Raw genomic sequence first — 19,301 nt, 5'->3', positions numbered from 1 at the left:
AGGGCACAAAAAAAGACAGAGAATGAATCTGATGAATTGACAGAAGCAGGCTTCAAAAGGTGGGCAATAAACTTCTCTGGGTTAAAAGACCATGTTCTAACCCAATGCAAAGAAACTAAGAACGCTGAAAAAAGGTTAGATGAAATGCTAACTAGAATAAGCAGCTTAGAGAAGAACACAAATGACTTGATGGAGCTGAAAAACACAGCACAAGAACTTCAAAAGGCATACACAAGTTTCAACAGCCGAATCAATCAAGCAGAAGAAAGGATATCAGAGACAGATGATCAAATCAATGAAATAAAACGAGAAGGCAAGATTAGAGAAAAAAGAGTGAAAAAAATGAACAAAGCCTCCAAGAATTATGGGACTATGTGAAAAGACCTAATCTATGCTTGATCAGCGTACCTGAAATGTGATGGGGAGAATGAATCCAAGTTGGAAAACACTCTTCAAGACATTATCCAAGGGGAAAAAAAAAAAGAAGATATTATCCAAGAGAACTTTCTCAACCTAACAAGGCAGGCCAACATTCAAATCCAGGAAATAAAGAGAACACCACAAAGATATTCCTCAAGAAGAGTAACCCTAAGGCACATAGTTTTCAGATTCACTAGGGTTGAAATGAAGGAAAAAATCCTAAGGGCAGCCAGAGAGAAAGGTCAAGTCACCCACAAAGGAAAGACCATCAGACTCACAGTGGATCTCTCAGCAGAAGCCCTGCAAGCTAGAAGGGAGTGGGGACCAATATTCAACATCCATAAAGAAAAGAACTTTCAACCCAGAATTTCATATCTGGCCAAACTAAGCGTCATAAGTGAAGGAGAAATAAAATCCTTTACAGACAAGCAATTGCTGAGAGATTTCATTGCTACAAGACCTGTCTTACAAGAGCTACTGAAGGAAGTACTAAATGGGGACAGGAACAACCAGTACCAGCCACTGCAAAAATGTACCAAATGGTAAAGAACAATGATGCAATGAAGAAGCCACGTCAACCAACGGGCAAAACAACCAGCCAGTAACAAAATGGCAGGACCAAATTCAAATATAACAATATTAATGTTGAATGTAAATGGCCTAAATGCCACAATCAAACGACACAGACTGGCAAACTGGATAAAAAGTCAAGACCCATCGGTGTGCTGTATTCAGGAGACCCATCTCACATGCAAAGATTCACACAGACTCAAAATAAAGGGATGGAAGAAGATTTAACAAGCAAATGGAGAGAAAAAAAAAAAAAAAAAGGCAGAGGTAGCAATCCTAGTCTCTGATAAAATGGACTTTAAACCAACAAAGATCAAAAGAGACAAAGAAAGACATTACATAATGGTAAAAGGATCAATGCAACAAGAAGAGTTAACCATCCTAAATATATATGCACCCAATGCAGGAGCACCCAGATACATAAAGCAAGTTCTTAATGACCTACAAAGAGACTTAGACTCCTGCACGATAATAGTGAGAGACTTTAACACTCCACTGACAACACTGGACATATAAACAAGACAGAAAGTCAACAAGGATATCCAGGACTTGAATGCAGATTTGGACCAAGAGGACCTAACAGACATTTACAGGACACTCCACCCCAAATCCACAGAATACACATTCTTCTCAGCACCACATTGCATTTACTCCAAAATTGACCACATAATTGAAAGTAAATCACTCCTCAGCAAATGCAAAAGAATGGAAATCATAACCGTTTCTCAGACCACAGCACAATCAAATTAGAACTCAGGATTAAGAAAAGCACTCAAAGCTGCATAATCACATGGAAACCGAACAACTTGCTCCTGAATGACAAGTGGATAAACAATGAAATGAAGGCAGAAATAAAAATGTTCTTTGAAACCAACAAGAATGAAGACACAACATACCAGATCCTATGGGACACATTTAAAGCAGTGTCTAGAGGGAAATTTATAGCAATAAATGCCCACGTGAGAAACAAGGAAAGATCTAAAACTGACACCCTATCATCAAAATTGAAAGAGCTAGAGGAGCAAGAACAAAAAAAAGGCTAAAGCAAGCAGAAGACAAGAAATACCTAAGATCAGAGCAGAACTGAAGGAGATAGAGACACAAAAAACCCTTCAAAAAATCAACAAGGCCAGGCGCGGTGGCTCACGCCTGTAATCCCAGCACGTTGGGAGGCCGAGGCGGGTGGATCACAAGGTGAAGAGATCGAGACCATCCTGGTCAACATGGTGAAACCCCGTCTCTACTAAAAATACAAAAAATCAGCTGGGCATTGTGGCACATGCCTGTAATCCCAGCTACTCAGGAGGCTGAGGCAGGAGAATTGCCTGAACCCAGGACGCGGAGGTTGCGGTGAGCCGAGATTGTGCTGAGCCGAGATTGCGCCATTGCACTCCAGCCTGGGTAACAAGAGTAAAACTCCGTCTCAAAAAAAAAAAAAAAAAAAAAAAAAAATCAACAAATCCAGGAGCTGTCTTTTCGAAAAGACCAACAAAATGGACCACTAGCTAGACGAATAAAAAAGAAAAGAGAGAAGAATAGATGCAATAAAAAACAATAAAGGGGAGATCACTGCCGATTCCTTGGAAAACCAAACTACCATGAGAGATTACTACAAACAACTCTATGAACAGAGACCAGTAAATCTGGAAGAAATAGATAAATTCCTGGACATTTGTACACTCCCAAGACTAAGCCAAGAAGAAGTTGTAACCCTGAATAGACCAATAACAAGGTCTGAAGTCGAGGCAGCAATTAACAGCCTAGAGACCAAAAAAAGTCCCTATCCAGATGGGTTCACAGCTGAATTCTACCAGACATACAAAGAGGAGCTGGTGCCATTCCTGTTGAAACTATTCCAAACAATACAAAAAGAGGGAATAACATTCCCAAATCATTTTATGAGACCAACATCATCCTGATACCAAAACCCAGCAGAGACTCAGCAAGCAAAGAAAGCTTCAGGCCAATATCCATGATAAATATTGATGCAAAAGTCTTCAATAAAATACTGGCAAACCAAATCCGACAGCACATCAAAAAGCTTATCCACCACGATCAAGTAGACTTCATCCCGGGGATACAAGGCTGGTTCAACATATGCAAATCTATAAACACAATTCACCACATAAACAGAACCAAAGACAAAACCCATATGATTATTTCAATAGATGCCGAGAAGGCCTTTAACAAAATTCAACAGCCCTTTATGCTAAAAACTCTCAAGAAACTAGGTATTGATGGAACATATCTCAAAAAAATAGAAGTTATTTATGACAAACCCGCAGCCAATATCATACTGAATGGACAAAAATTAGAAGCATTCCCTTTAAAAACTGGCACTAGACATGGATGCCCTCTCTCACCACTCCTATTGAATATAGTATTGGAAGTTCTAGCCCCAGGAATTAGGCAAGAAAAAGAAATAAAGAGCATTCAATTAGGAAAATAAGAAGTCGAGTTGTCCCTATTTGCAGATGACATGATCATATATTTAGAAGACCCCATTGTCTTAGCCCAAAACCTCCTTAAGCTGATAAGCAACTTTGGCAAAGTCTCAGGATACAAGATCAATATGCAGAAATCACCAGCATTCCTATACACCAATAACAGACAAACAGAGAGCCAAATCATGAGCAAACTCCCATTTACAAATCCTACAAAGAGAATAAAATACTTAGGAGTACAACTAACCATGGAAATAAAAGATCTCTTCAAGGAGAACTACAAATCACTGATCAAGGAAATAAGAGAGGACACAAACAGATGGAGAAACATTCCATGCTGATGGTTAGGAAGAATCAATATTGTGAAAATGGCCATACTGCCCAAAGTAATTTATAGATTCAATGCTATCCCCATCAAGCTACCATTGACCTCTTTCACAGAACTGGAAAAACTACTTTAAACTTCATATGGAACCAAAAGAGAGCCTGCATAGCCAGGACAATCCTAAGCAAAAAGGACAAAGCTGGAGGCATCATGCTACCTGACTTCAAACTATACTACAAGGCTACAGTAATCAAAACAGCATGGTAGTTGTACCTAAACAGAGATATAGACCAATGGAACAGAACAGAGGCCTTGGAAGCAATGCCACACATCTACAACCATCTGATCTTTGATAAACTGGACAAAAACAAGCAATGGGGAAAAGATTCCCTGTTTAATAAACAGTGTTGGGAAAACGGGCTAGCCATGTGCAGGAAGCTGAAGCTGGACCCCTTTCTTACACCTTATACAAAAATTAACTCTAGATGGATTAAAGATTTAAACATAGGAACTAACACTATAAAAACCCTAGAAGAAAACCTAGGCAAAACCATTCAGGACACAGGCACAGGCAAGAACTTCATGACTAAAACACCAAAAGCAATGGCAACAAAAGCCAAAATAGACAAATGGGATCTATCAAACTCCACAACTTCTGCACAGCAAAACAAACAATCTTTAGAGCAAACTGGCAACAAACAGAATGGGAAAAAATTTTTGCAATCTACTCATCAGACAAAGGGCTAATATCCAGAATCTAAAAAGAACTAAAGCAGATTTACAAGAAAAAAAACAAATCCCCTCAAAAGTGGGCAAAGGATATGAACAGACGCTTTTCAAAATAAGACAAATATGTGGCCAAAAAACATGAAAAAATGCTCATCATCATTGGTCATTAGAGAAATGGAAATCAAAACTGCATTGAGATACCATCTCATGCCAGTTAGAATGGCGATCATTAAAAAATCTGGAGACAACAGATGCTGGAGAGGATGTGGAGAAAAAGGAACACTTTTACATTGTTGGTGGAAGTGTAAATTAGTTCAACCATTGTGGAAGACAGTGTTGCGATTCCTCAAGGATCTAGAAATAGAAATTCCATTTGACCCAGCAATCCCATTACTGGGTATATACCCAAAGGATTATAAATCATTATATCATAAAGACACATGCACACGTATGTTCATTGTGACATTGTTTATGACAGCAAAGACCGGGAACCCACCCAAATACCCATCGATGATAGATTGGACAAAAAAAAAATGTGGCAGACATACACCATGGAATACTATGCAGCCATAAAAAATGATGAGTTCCTGTCCTTTGTAGAGACATGGATGAACCTAGAAACCGTAATTCTCAGCAAACTGACACAAGAACAAAAAACCCAACACTGCATGTTTTCACTCATAGGTGGGTGATTAACAATGAGAACAATTGGGCACAGGGATGGAACAACATTCACAGGGCTAGGTGGGGGGGGGTGGAGGGAAGGGACAGCAGGGAGGATGGGGAGGGATAACACCAAGACAAATGCCTGATGTAGGCAATGGAGAGGTGGGGGGGATGGAGACAGCAAACCACCATGGCATGTATGTACCTATGCAATAATCCAGCAAACCACCATGGCATGTATGTACCTATGCAATAATCCAGCAGGATGCAGGACATGCACATGTACCCCAGAGCCCAAATACAATGAAAAAAGAAGAGACAAAATGAATAAATAATGTATATAGTGTAACAGATGGTGATGAGGACTATGGAGAAAAAGAGATTAGGAAAGGAAGACAGGGAACGTCTGGGGGCAGTAGTTCTGCAATTTTAGAGGCAGAGAGGCAGCTATGCAGCTTTTTAGAGGAAGGGCAGTCTAGGTAGAAAAAAAAGCAGGTGCAGAGACCCTGGGGTGCCCTGTTCCAGAAACGGCACAGGGCCAGGGAGGCCAGAGGGAAGCAACTGAGAGAAGGTGCAGTGGGAGGCAAGCTAAGAGGGCTGATGTTCAGGCATCATGGGCCAATTCTCCAGGACTTCGCGAGTCATCTTAAAGCTGTTGGCTTTTACTCTAATTAGACAGGAAGTCACTCTATGGTTCTGTGCAGAGCACTGATATGATCTCACCTAGTGCTGGGTTGCAAAGAGACTTCAGGGGTCAACAATGGAAGTGGAGACTGGTTAGGGTGAGAGGGGTGATGCGGGCTCACACCAGGCAATGAGTAGTCATGGGGAATGAAAAGCAATTGAATTCTTATGTCTTGAAGTTGGGGTCCATAGGAGGTGGGTGTGAGAGAGAAGGTGAGGACAGTGGCTCAAATCACTAACTAGAAGGATGGGATTTTAGGAGGAGCAGGTCTAGGGAGGAGGATACAACGTGGGGAGCCCATGAACAGCATTTAGAGGTTTCTCTCCAGCCATCTGTCCGTGGGTACTTGCCACTGTGCCTTTGCACATGCTGGCCTCTGTGCCTGGAAGGCCTTCTCAGCCCTGGAAGCAGAACTTTAACTGCCTTCTCAAGGGTCCTGTCTGTGAATCTGCCCTGTTAGCCCCCACCTCGTCTATACCTCTCTTTGCTTCATGCACATGCTGGACCTCATGCACATTGCACAGCCTTGACCATATTGTGCCCAAGGAAGGAGTCAGGACAGCATGCCTTCTATCCATGAAGCCTGTGTTTCTCAGAGTGCCCACACCTCAGAGTGTCCGCCACACAGTAGGTGCTCAGTGAGAGACCAACAGAGGACCTGGCTGGACTCCTAGTTCTCTTTACAGGTTCTGCCACTTTGGGCAGTTCACCTTGCCTCCATTTCTGCAACTGTCAAATCGGTGTGTGCTTTCCCCTTCCTGCCCTGAGGGTCCCATGGGGATGGTCTCACTCCAAGGATCCTGAAAACAGTCATTAGCAAACCCTGTTCGGGAGATGACCAGATCTTAACCCTCCTCTCGGCTGTCCCGTACTTTGTGTTGGAAGGAGATGAAAGAGTGGGGCAGAGGGAACAGGAGGGGAAACTGCTGACATCGATCATTTCCAATGCACTTTACACACGTTTTCCCATTAATCCTCTGAACTGTCAAGTGCAGCCAGACTGAGCTGAGGGCTGGTGAAGGCCGGTGTAAGTGAAGGAGACTCCACTGTTGGAACAGGAGGGTGAACCCGCCGCCACGCCTGAGCGCCCGAGCCCAGCCCAGCACAGAGGATCTGCCAGGGCCCTGCACTCTGCAAACCCACCCCTGGGCCTTAGGGTCCCAACCTTGCAGGTGGGCTCTCCTGCCCTCACCCCATCCCCAGGGACATGTGCTTCCTGAGCCGCCAGCAACTGCCCACCTGCCTGCCACTGGGGCCACCTGCACCTTGTGGCAGAAACTGGTCTTGCCCTCGGTGACTGTGCTGAGGAGGAGCAGGAGGGTGATGGCTGCAGCAACCAGGACTCAGCCCTTCAGGGACCACTGACCGCTGCCACTCATGTGGAGCCCCACAGAGCTTAGGCTGAGCCCGGAAGCTGGAGGAAGATGAGCTACTGGAGCCCTGCCCAGTGTGGAAGGGTGGATGGAGGGCCCAGTGTGACTCATGGGATAGGGCAGGCTGGGCTCCTCCTCTCGGATCTAGGTGCCCGGCCACCTGCTTCCTGGGTGGATCCTCATGGCTAGGGTGCTGCGGCCCTGGGGATGCCTCATGCAGGGCATGTCAGACATGGAGGGGTCATCTGCTGGTCTCTTTTATAACCCTTTACAAATTTTGCTAAAAAGCATATTAGTTCCTTAAGAGTGCATTGTTGTGCTGTTATTTCAATGCTTGATTTACAGAAAAAACATATAATATCCTTTCTAATTTAATGTTCACACAAGATTTTTAGCTTTATCTTATCTAATTCAAAATAGTCCTTTAACCGTAAACAAAAATGTGTATTTTGACATCTGCTTTTTTACCAATAATTGCTAAGTCTGTTTTTATTTCTCAATGATTAAAGTCACGTGAACTTAAATGTACCACAGCTTTTGCCTTCCTTTCAAAAAGTATTTGATCCAAGAACTCATTTTTCTTTAGGTCAATTAGAGCTTTATAAAAATAGATATTATACACACACAGCACACATTTAATTACACAAGTAGGCAAAAAAGAATCCAGTAGCTATAAGATTTTTTGTTTGCCAATCTCCTAATTAGATTATTGGCCTCTCGTGCATGTATTGGATGGAAAGACAGAATCAAGAGAAAGAATTCAGGCAATTGAGAAAAATCCTTTTTTTTTTCAGCAAAACAAGGTCCAAGGGGGGAAAAAAAAAAACCAAACCATAAAGGCCTTTAAATATACCTATAACTTGGACATCCACTTTTTTTTTTTTTTTTTTTTTTTGAGACGGAGTTTCACTCATTTTACCCAGGCTGGAGTGCAATGGCTCGATCTCGGCTCACCACAACCTCCGCCTCCTGGGTTCAGGCAATTCTCCTGCCTCAGCCTCCTGAGTAGCTGGGATTACAGGCACGCGCCACCATGCCCAGCTAATTTTTTGTATTTTTAGTAGAGACGGGGTTTCACCATGTTGACCAGGATGGTCTCGATCTCTTGACCTCGTGATCCACCTGCCTCGGCCTCCCAAAGTGCTGGGATTACAGGCTTGAGCCACCGCGCCCGGCCTGGACATCCACTTTTAATTAAGCTGAGTGCTCTTTAAGAAAGTTCTTTTAAATTCCCCATTACCTGCTTTAGCTGTCCCAAGCAGCCAGTATTTCTGGCTTTCAGACTTTCTTAAAAGTAACCGTACAGGTGAAACCAACAAGCACCAATTAAGGTTATGATTTAACTGTGAGTGTCTGAGGTATTTTCAAAGGGGGTAAGCAGTTCTTACAAAACCTAAACCTTTAAAGGCAACTCAGAAAAGGGTTTAAGATAAAAGTCAGGACTTGTTCATAAAGGGAAGATAGTCACCAAATGGCAAAAGTCACATAGATATCAACCCTGAAGTACTCATTTTCTAAGCCAGAATTGAACCCAGGCTTCAGAGGCTAAAGCAAAACACTGCCATGTGATTACAGCTCATGCCCTCAAGGACATAAAACAAAATGGAGGCCTGCAGCAAAGATTACTACTAACCAAACAGGAAGACATACAAAACACACCAGATTGTCTACAGCTTAAGATCTTCACTTTTTTTTAACAATTAAAATTTTACAGAGAACATACACAGTGATAGTTGGGGTCCCAGCCTAGCAAAATGTTCCCTATAAGTGGAAAAGAAAACCTTTCTCACTTAGAAGTTAACTGCTGACAGAGTAAGAAAATGAATACAAAAGGCTTAAATGTAGGACAGGGAAGAAACCTTTTATTCTTATGTAAATGTGTTATTTTCTCCTGGCTTGGTCAGAGCTGGAGTCCTTGGTCAGAGGAGGGGAAGAAACTGTGGGTAAGTTATCTAACTCATTACCCAAGCCATTCTTTCTGGGCCTACCCCAGAGAGTGCAGGGGAGCCACCATTCACTGGTCCATCTCAAGTGCACCTGCGACTGTTGGGGTGGGGTGGTGTGTAGTTTCCTCTATTCTCAGAAGTACAGGACGAAAAGGCTTAGAAGCAACAGGGGAAAATATTTTTGGTTTGCATCTTACCCTTCCTCGAGGCCCATGTCTAGGCACCAAATTTTTTAGAATTTTCTCCTTAGCTCAACAAAAAACTGAGATTTTATCACACCAAGGAAAGATTAGGCTTGCAGATACCCTGAAGGGTGAGGAGCAGAATTTATTGGGTAAAAAGGGGTAAAGAAAAACTCAGCAAAGTGAGAGGGAATCTTGAACACCCCGCCACCACACAGTAGATCTGGCTCCTAAAAAGGCCAGGTTCCTCACCCCTGCACAAAGTGTGAATTTTCCATTGGCTCCATTCCATTCTCCCAGTGCATTGGTGAGTTCACAGTTCATTGTGGGCTTGTGCATACAAGACCTTGGGCAGTTTCCCTCATCTACTCCTGCATCTATCAACAGTACAGCTGCTCTACCAAAACACAGCTAGACTCTTTCCTCCAAACCAGGGTCCCCAGCCACCTCCTACAGATGCATTCAGGCAGATAACAGGTCAGTATCTCCCTAGGATGGAGATCCGAGAGGAAGGGCAGGCTGCCATCTTTGCTGGTTTTCAGGCTTCCCTTTTGATACTTCCAGGTACTGGAAAATCCAAGGTGACTAGGGTCTGGAGTGGAGCCCCAGCAAACCACAGCAGCCCTACAGAATCGTGGCCAGATTGTTAAAAACAGAAACAATAAAACCATGACAACAACATCCAAAGGTCAGCAACCTCAAAGATAAAAGACAGATAGGTCATAATTGAATTCCCCAAAGTTAGGCTTTTTGTCCACACAGACAACCACAATTCTGTCTGGCCAGAGCAAAATTGCTTGAGATTGTCATTGAACCTGGCCAAGAGTTCTTCTTATATATGGAACCCCTGGCTCCTTTCTAGAGAAATTCTCTTCTTGGCCAGGATCCCTGTTCAGAATGCTAAAAATGATTCCTGTCCCAACTTCATGTAACAATTGATCCTTCTGCCCAGACTGCTTCAGAAATAAAGCAACCATGACTAGAAAATGCTTTTTAGTCTTTGGATCTGGGCTATAACAGCAAAGTAAAATATTGTTAGAGATCTGGTGATACAGTCTGGCTCTGTGTCCCCAGCCAAATCTTATTTTCAATTATAATTCAAATTGTAATCCCCACATTTTGGGGCAGGGATATTATAGGTGATTAGATCATGCGGGTAATTCCCTTATGCTTTTCTTGTGATAGTGAGTTCTCATGAGATCTGCTGGTTTTATAACAGGCTTTTCTTCCCTTTGCTTGGCACTTCTCTCCCCTGCCACCATGTGAAGAAGGATGTGTTTGCTTCCCCTTCCGCCATTATTGTAAGGTTACTGAGGCTTTCTCAGTCATGCAGAACTATGAGTCAATTAAACCCCTTTTCTTCCAAATTACAGTCTCAGGCTTATTTCTTCAAAGCAGCATGAAAATGAACTGATAAGGTAAACTGGTACTGAGGCAGTGGGATGCTGCTATAAGGATACCCAAAAATGTGGAAGTGGCTTTGGAACTGGGTAACAGTTAGAGGCTGGAACAGTTTGGAGGCCTCAGAAGGAAAGATGTGGGAAAGTTTGTCCTTCCTAGAGACTTGTTGAATGGCATTGACCAAAATACTGATAGTGATATGGACAATTAAGTCTAGACTGAGGTGGTCTCACATGGAGGTGAGGAACTTGTTGAGAACTGGAATAACGGTGACCCTTGCTGTGCTTTAGCAAAGAAATTGGTGGCATTTTGCTCCTTTCTTAGAGCTCTGTGGAAGGTTGAAGATGAGATAATTTATGGTATCTGGCAAGAAGAAATTAAGAAGCAAAACATTTAAAAGTTGACAGAGCACAAAAGTTTAGACAATTCGCAGCCTGATGATGTGGTAGAAAATAAAAACCCATTTTCTGGGAAGAAATTGAAGCTGGCTGCAGAAATTAACATGGGTAATGAGGAGTAAATGTTCATCACCAAGACAATGGGGAATTGCCTTCAGGGCACGTTAGAGACCTTTGTGGCATCCCATCCTCAGCCGTGGAGGCACAGAAGGCAAAAAGGATTTCATTGGCTAGGCCCAGGAATCCCTGCTGTGTGCAGTCTCAAGACTTGGTTCCCTGGATTCCAGCCACTCCAGCCATGGCTAAACACAGTCAAAGTACAGCTTGAACCATTTATTCAGAAAATGTTAAGCTCCAAGTGTTGGCATTTCCCACATGGTGTTGGTTCTGTAGGCATGCAGAATTGAGGTTTGGAAGCCTCAGTTTAGATTTTGGAGGATGTATGGAAATACTTGCATGTCCAGGCAGAAGGTTGCTGCAGAGGCAGAGCCCTCTGAGAATCTCTGCTAGGGCAGTGCAAAAGAAAAATGTGGAGTTGAATCCCACACAGAGTCCCCACTGGGGCAATGCCTACTAAAGCTGTGAGAAGAGGGCCAAGTCCTCCAGATCCCAGAATGGTAGATCTACCATCAGCTTGCATTGTGTGCCTGGAAAAGCCACAGATGCTCAACACTAGACTGTGAAATAGCTGAGGGAGACCACCCTGCAAAGCCACAGAGGTGAAGCTGCCCAAGGCTGTGAAAGTCCTGCTTGCCTCAGTATGAATCAAATGTGAGACATACAAAGATCATTTTGGAACTTCAATGTTTAATGACTGACCTATTGTTTCTTGGACTTTGATGGGGCCTGTAGCCCCTTTGTTTGGCCAATTTCTCCCATTTAAAATGGGTATATTTACCTAATGCCTGTTCCCCCCATTATATCTTGCAAGTAGCTAACTTGCTTTTGATTTCACAGGCACATAGGATAAAGTGACTTGCCTTGTCTCAGATGAGACTATGGACTTGGACTTTTTGGGTTAATGCTGAAGTAAGACTGGGGAACTGTTGGGAAGGCATAATTGTGTTTTGGAATGTGAGAAACACATAATTTAGGAGGGACCAAAGGTGGAATAATATGGTCTGGCTTTGTTTCTACTCAAATTTCATCTTGAATTGTAATCCTCATTGGGGAGGGACCTCATGGGTGCTTATTAGATCAAGGGGGGCAGTTCCCCCATGCTGTTCTTCTGATAGCGAGTGGGTTCTCACAAGAGCTGACGGTTTTGTAAAAGGCTTTTTCTTCTTTTACTCAACACTTTTCTCTCCTATTGCCATGTGAAGATTGTGCTTGCTTACCCTTGTGCTATGAATGCAAGTTTCCTGAAGCATCCTGAGCCATGCAGAACTATGGGTCAATTAAACCACTTTCCTTTATAAATTACCCATTCTCAGGCATTTCTTCATAGCAGTGTAAAAACAAACTAGTATATCTGCAATTAGTTTCAGCTGACAAAAAAGTGAGGTTAACTTAGGGAAAGAATAAAGATAGAAAATGTAAATAGAAAATGTTCAGGAGTTATTTGCAGTCTCTGGTTCAGAAGGAGCTGTTGTTTGGGCCTTGTAAAACAAAACAGTGATTACACTGCCCAGATGCTTTCTTGGTTCTAATTTCTACCTCTTTTAAAATTGCATTTATTTTTCTTTTTTGCTTCCTTTTTCCTCTCTCCTTTTCTTATTTTACATTGTTTCCTTTGCTCTCTCTTCTCTTTTGTTCCCTTTTTATTTTATATGGATATACAAATATAGGCAAGGATAAAATATATATAATGTTTTGTTTGGATTAAATGACACAATGCAAAAAAAAAGTTCAATAAAGGAAATTAAAATAACCTACAATTCTACCATAGATAATTTACCTTCCTTAGCTTCCAACTTTCTGGGTCTTTGTATGTGAGATTGGGCCAAAAGCAGACAATTGTGTTCAACTTGTGAAATGTGTTTTTATTGCTCTACCAAGTTGACAATGATACATCTAAGAAGATAAACCAGCTGAGGATCAAGTGGTCAGCCAGTCTTCCATAGCTAGAGTTGTGCAGGAGGCCAGAGACAGGCCAGGAAAACACTTTGACAGTCAATCCACACACAAACACAGACACAAATGCATGTTTCTCAGTCAGGATATAATATTGTTAAGCTGTCAATACTTCCGAGTATTGCACAAATTCAATGTCATCGTATTAAAATTCCAATGTTACTTATTTTTCAGAGATATTTTATATAATTCTAAAATTCACGTGTAATCTCAAGGGACCATGAATAGCCAACACAGCTTTAGGAAAAAACAAAGAGGTACCATATCTCATGATGTCAAAGCAGATTCCAAAGCTACAAAAATAAAACCAATGTGGTAATGGCATAAAGACAAAGAAATACCTAACAGAACAGAATAAAGAACCCAGAAGTAAACCTGTGCAAATATTAACAAATAATCTTTTACTAGGTTACCATGACCAAACAGTGAAGAAAAGGTCAGACTCCTCAACAAATGGTGTGAGAAAGGGCTAAATGAAAGATAATGAACTTGGACCACTTGCTTCGATAACACGCAAACAAAATATTTTATATAAACAATACTTAAAGGTAAGATATATACCTCTGGAACCTTTAGAAGAAAACATAGGGAGAAGCCTAAAAACATTGGTTTTGGCAGTTTTTAAAAAATATCACATTAAAAGCAGAAGCAACAAGAGAATTAGAAAAGGTACTATATCAATAAACTTTAAAAACCTGCACATCAGCACATCAAGGGAAACATTAAGTGGAGTACAAATGTCATCCAGCCTTTGACTTCTGAAACATAACTATCACCAAAAGTGAGTAACTTAATTTAAAAAAATGGACTAATGTCTTCCAAGACATTTCCCAAAAGAAGCTATGCAAAAACAAGAGGAATCTGAAAACACAATCAAAATCACTTCTGAGAAGAATGCAAAGCAAAATCTCAATGAGCTCTTACCTCTCACCCATTAGTGTGGCCACTATTCAACAAATAAAAAGTAATCAATGTTGTCAAGTATATAGAGCATTTGGAACCTCCATGCACTGTTGGTGAAAAAGAATAATGCAGCCCTCAAGAGAGTAGGATGGAGGTTTTACAAAATATTAAAAATGAAATGTGGCTCATGCCTGTAATTTCAACAATTTGGGAGGCTAAGGTGGGAGAATTACTTGAGCTCAGAAGTTTGTTTTCAGCTTGGGAAATATAATGAGACCCTACCTCTACAAAGAATACAAAAAATTAGCCAGATGTGGTGGCATGTGCTTGTAGTCCCAGCTACTTAGGTGAATGAGGTGGAAGGATTGAGCCTGGAATGTTAAGGCTGCAGTGAGCCATTATTACACCACTGCCCTTTAGGCTGGGTGACAAAGTGAAACCCAATCTAAAAAAAAAGAAAAAGAAAAAAGAAATTATATACAATCCAAAGAAAGAAAGAAATAAATTATCATACAATCCAAAAGAAAGAAGAAATGATTATACAATTCAAGAAAAAAAGATAAAAGAAATTATTATACAATCCATCAATCCCACTTCTGGGAATCTATGTATGCAAAGCAGGACCTGGAATAGACAACTGCACACACTTTTTTTTTTTAGATGAAGTTTCGCTCTTGTTGCCCAGGCTGGAGTGCAATGACGTGATCTCAGTTCACCACAACCTCTGCCTCCCAAGTTCAAGTGATTTTCCTACCTCAGCCTCCTGAGTAGCTGGGATTACAGGTATGTGCCACCACGCCCAGTTAATTTTGTATTTTTAATAGAGGTGGGATTTATCTGTGTTGGTCAGTCTGGTATTGAACTCCCAACCCCAAGTGATCCACCTGCCTCGACCTCCCAAAGTGCTGGGACTATAGGCATAGGCCACTGTGCCTGGCCTGCACATGTTTTTAAGAGCATCCCTCCCCTGCCCATAAAAAAGGTGAAGGCTACTTAAGGTTTCTTGATAAATGGTTAACATATGGCATATGCATGCAATGGAATATGGCTGTACCTTCAGAAAGCAAATCATGCACATGCTACAACAAGCGTAAAACTTTAAGACATCAATGTTCAGTGGAATATATCAAAAACATAGTGACAAAGTGTATGTAATTCCTTTTATATGAGCTAGCTCAAGTAAAATGATTTTTAAAACAGATTCAGAATTATAAAGTGCTCCTGCACAGATGGAATAAAAAGGTGTGAATGCTGGAAGCAAAGTCATCTGCCACCTGGAGCAGGCACCAGGGGACTGCAGGCACAGATTATAACAATGGTAGCAGCAAGGGCCCTGATGAGAGTGGTGGTGGTCTGAGGGGTACTTTGGGCATGTACCCGTGTGCCAGAGGCTGGGACCCACACTGGGGCCTGGGGTTGCCCTCCAAAACTCCAGAACCAGCTCCTGGTATTTCACTTCGTGTTCCACGAATGCCCTGTGGACAATAAATGACTTATCTCAATTTAGTGATCTAAATATTGCATTGACAAGCTATAAATAACCTCAAACACTCGAGTTAAAAACAATTTACCACATTAAAAGATTTCAAACTTCTAATCAGAACGCAGAAAGTCTGTATGAAATTACACGGCATAAAGAGAACAGTGACGAAACTGTAGCCATAAAACAAAACAGGGCTGTGAGGCATATATACCTAGGAGTAAATACATCACAAAAAGATAATTAGAAAAGCAGAAATTCTCTTTAAGTTCACAGTCAGTTAGTTTTGCAGCCTGGGAACAGATCTCTCCACATGCAGACTGCCATTTCTTCACCATAGATATTTTCAATCTCTTATTTGGAGCTACGAACTCCAGAAAGAATACTTGTGGCTAATTACGGAGCATCTATTACACACCCAGTACTTTCTTATGTTTACGATAATTACATATCAAAACATCCTATGAATTACAAAGTTTTCCCAGTGCTTACCTGAACAATTGGCACGATAAACTCATTTATGTCATTTTTAAAAAGTGAAAGGATAACTAATCAGTTCATATACAATAATTCAATTAAAGCAATAAAATGAAATGCTCTAAAACTTAATACAAGAAATGTGAATTTCCATTTAAAAATTTTGTGTGCACTACTAAATTTTATAAAAAAATATTATAATTTCTGACCAGCTCACATAATAAATACTTCATGAAGTAAAAACAAACAAAAAAATGTAAGAAACAAGCAAATTATAGCTCTAGAATGAGTAACAGACACATAAATAGAATTTGCTTGAGGGAGTCTCAACAATGATCATTAAATATTACAGTAATTAAGAAAATATAGATTTGATTTCAGAATGCTTTAGGTTTCTAGATTTCCAGCAAATTATCCACCTTACTAAAATAATCTTCTTTGTTCCAGTATTGCTATTTTCTTTGGAAAAAAGAAAACTCACACAGACACAACTGCTTGCTCCGTAATTTTCTTACATCTAAGTTTTATCATTAGAGTAATACATTTACATATTTTAACTCCATGTAAATTAAGTATCTATTTGTTTGCAGGAAGAGATGTTACATGTTCAAAGAAAAACATGGTCCTTTTTTTTTGAGATGGAGCCTTGCTCTGTCGCCAGGCTGGAGTGCAGTGGTGTGATCTCAGCTCCCTGCAATCTCTGCCTCCTGGGTTCAAGTAATTCCTCTGCCTCTGCCTCCTGAGTGAGTAGCTGGGACTACAGGCCCATGAGCCACAGAACATTTTTTAAAAGCATTCATGACACAGAAATGTGTGAATTACAATTATGCTCTGATATAATCATAAAATAACAAGCAAAAAAATAATTATAAAGTTAAAAATAATTAAAATGGCTGGGTGCAGTGGTGTGATCTTGGCTCCCTGCAATCTCTGCCTCCTGGGTTCAAGCAATTCCTCTACCTCAGCCTCCCGAGTAGCAGGACTACAGGCCCATGAGCCATGGAACATTTTTTTTTAAAGCATTCATGACACAGAAATGTGAGAATTACAATTACAGGTATTGATCGACTTACGACCTATGCAACTTACGACCATTCGACTTTACAAGCACAATCGCTAGCCATGACTGCTCCACGTGTGGCAGCGCACACGTTGCCCAGCTGGGCATACGACAGTGCGGACCAGCTTCTGGCAGCACTACCATCTCCGCGTGCACCATTTCAACTGTTATCCCAGACTCGGTACAGCAATTTGTGTTTTGTGTCTTGGATATTTTTCATCAAACCCCTCCCAATAAACTTCTTATACATTTCGAAGCAATGGACCCAAACATTGAACAACTTGCAAGGATTGAACGGATGGCGCACGACGTGTTTCGGCCATATTGTGAAATTTATGAAGAAAAAAAGAAAAATACCATTCAGACAAAGCTTACCATGTTTATGAAAAAACCAACTCCGGTAACCCCAACCGCTGCCTGAGGTGACCACATCAACGATCCGCAGCCAAGCACCAGCGGCCAATAAAATGTTTTGTACATTATATTTTGATATGTTTTGCAATTGAGAAAATGTTTCCTATGGTATTTTTTACACCTGTATTTTGTAATTTTGTATGTTTTGCAAATATTAAACCAGTTGTACTGGTAATGCAGTGTTTTACTTAAACCTGACAAATGTAAAAATAAAAAACAAAATGGTGTAGAGATGATACAAATGGCATAAAATGAACAAAGAAAATTATGATATATAACAATGAAAGAAAATTATGATAAAATATGACAAAGATTTTTATTTTTATTTTATTTTTTTGTATTTTTAGTAGAGACAGGGTTTCACCATGTTGACCAGGATGGTCTCGATCTCTTGACATCGTGATTCACCCGCCTCGGCCTCCCAAAGTGCTGGGATTACAGGCTTGAGCCACCGCGCCCGGCCGACAAAGATTTTTATAATTTATAACATCATTTCACAGTACTGTACATATAGCCTACTCAACTTACTACCAAATTGTGTTATGACCGGTCTACCGGAACCAATCGTGGTTGTAAGTCGAGCACTAGCTGTATACTCTGATATACTATAATCATAAAATAACAAGCAAAAAAATAATTATAAAGTTAAAAGTAAAGTGGCTGGGTGCAGTGGCTCATGCCTGTAATCCCAGCATTTTGTTGGCGAATATGGGTGGATAACAAGGTCAGGAGATTGAGACCAGTCTGGCCAGCATGATGAAACCCCATCTTTACTAAAAATGCAAAAAATTAGCTGGGCATGGTGGTGCCTGTCTGTAGTCCCAGCTACTCAGGAGGCTGGGGCAGGAGAATTGCTTGAACCCGGCAGGTGGAGATTGCAAGGAGCCCAGATTGTGCCATTGCACTCCAGCCTGAATGACAGAGCGAGACTCCATCTCAAAATAAATAAATTGTATAACTGGACTGTGTGTAATACAAATAAATGCTTGTGATGAATAACTCATTTACTCTGATGTGATAATTACATGTGGTATGCCCCATCAAAACAACCCATATATACCATAAATATATACACATACTATGTACCTACAAAAATTTTTAAAAATAATTTTATCTAAAAAAAAAAAAAGAATACAAATTAATCATATGGGAACAATATTCTTGAATTTGTTTAAAGACACTGGAAGAAAAAATTACTTAGCAATGTCATTCAACTATGTTATCAAATATGTTCCTTGACAGTATGAATTCGCTTATGTACAGTAAGGGTTGAGGGCCGAGAAAAAGCTCTGTCACATTCTTCACATTTGTAGAATTTCTCTCCAGTGTGAATTATCTTATGTTTAGTAAGGGATGAGGACCAATTGAAGGCTTTGCCACATTCTTCACATGTGAAGGGTTTCTCTCCAGTATGAATTCTCTTATGTTTATTAAGGGTTGAGGATAAGTTATAGGCTTTGCCACATTCTTTACATTTGTAGGGTTTCTCTCCAGAATGAATTTTCTTATGTTCATTCAGGGCTGTGGACCGAGTAAAGGCTTTGCCACATTCTTCACACTTGTAAAGTTTTTGTTCAGAATGAATGCTCCTGTGTATAATAAGGCCTGAGGATTGGTTAAAAGCTTTGCCACATTCTTTACATTTGTAGGGTTTCTCTCCAGTATGAATATTCTTATGTTCATTCAGGCTTGTGGACCATATAAAGGCTTTGCCACATTCTTTACATTTGTAGGGTTTCTCTCCAGTATGAATTT

The 19,301-nt window shown here is 40.8% G+C and overlaps 2 protein-coding genes across 4 annotated transcripts in view; both read right to left on the bottom strand.

Moving 5' to 3' along the window:
* Positions 1-19,301, bottom strand: part of LOC116533930 (zinc finger protein 718-like) — a 139,718-nt gene that overhangs the window by 86,351 nt on the left and 34,066 nt on the right. The window lies entirely within an intron of this gene.
* Positions 18,689-19,301, bottom strand: part of LOC116533933 (zinc finger protein 595-like) — a 39,439-nt gene continuing 38,826 nt past the window's right edge. For 2 of the 3 annotated variants that reach the window (XM_032253844.1, XM_032253845.1), the window contains exon 5: positions 18,689-19,299. In XM_032253844.1, coding sequence (XP_032109735.1) covers positions 18,769-19,299 — 531 coding nt within the window. In that variant the 3' untranslated portion in view covers positions 18,689-18,768. The remainder of the gene's footprint in view (positions 19,300-19,301) is intronic. The other variant, XM_032253846.1, reaches the window with a different exon arrangement.

The sequence above is a fragment of the Sapajus apella genome, unplaced genomic scaffold, assembly GCF_009761245.1.
Source record: "Sapajus apella isolate SASKATOON/1434 unplaced genomic scaffold, GSC_monkey_1.0 scaffold85, whole genome shotgun sequence".
Lineage (NCBI taxonomy): Eukaryota > Metazoa > Chordata > Mammalia > Primates > Cebidae > Sapajus > Sapajus apella.
The sequence above is the reverse complement of the archived record's forward strand: the minus strand, read 5'-3'. Positions and strand labels throughout refer to the sequence as shown.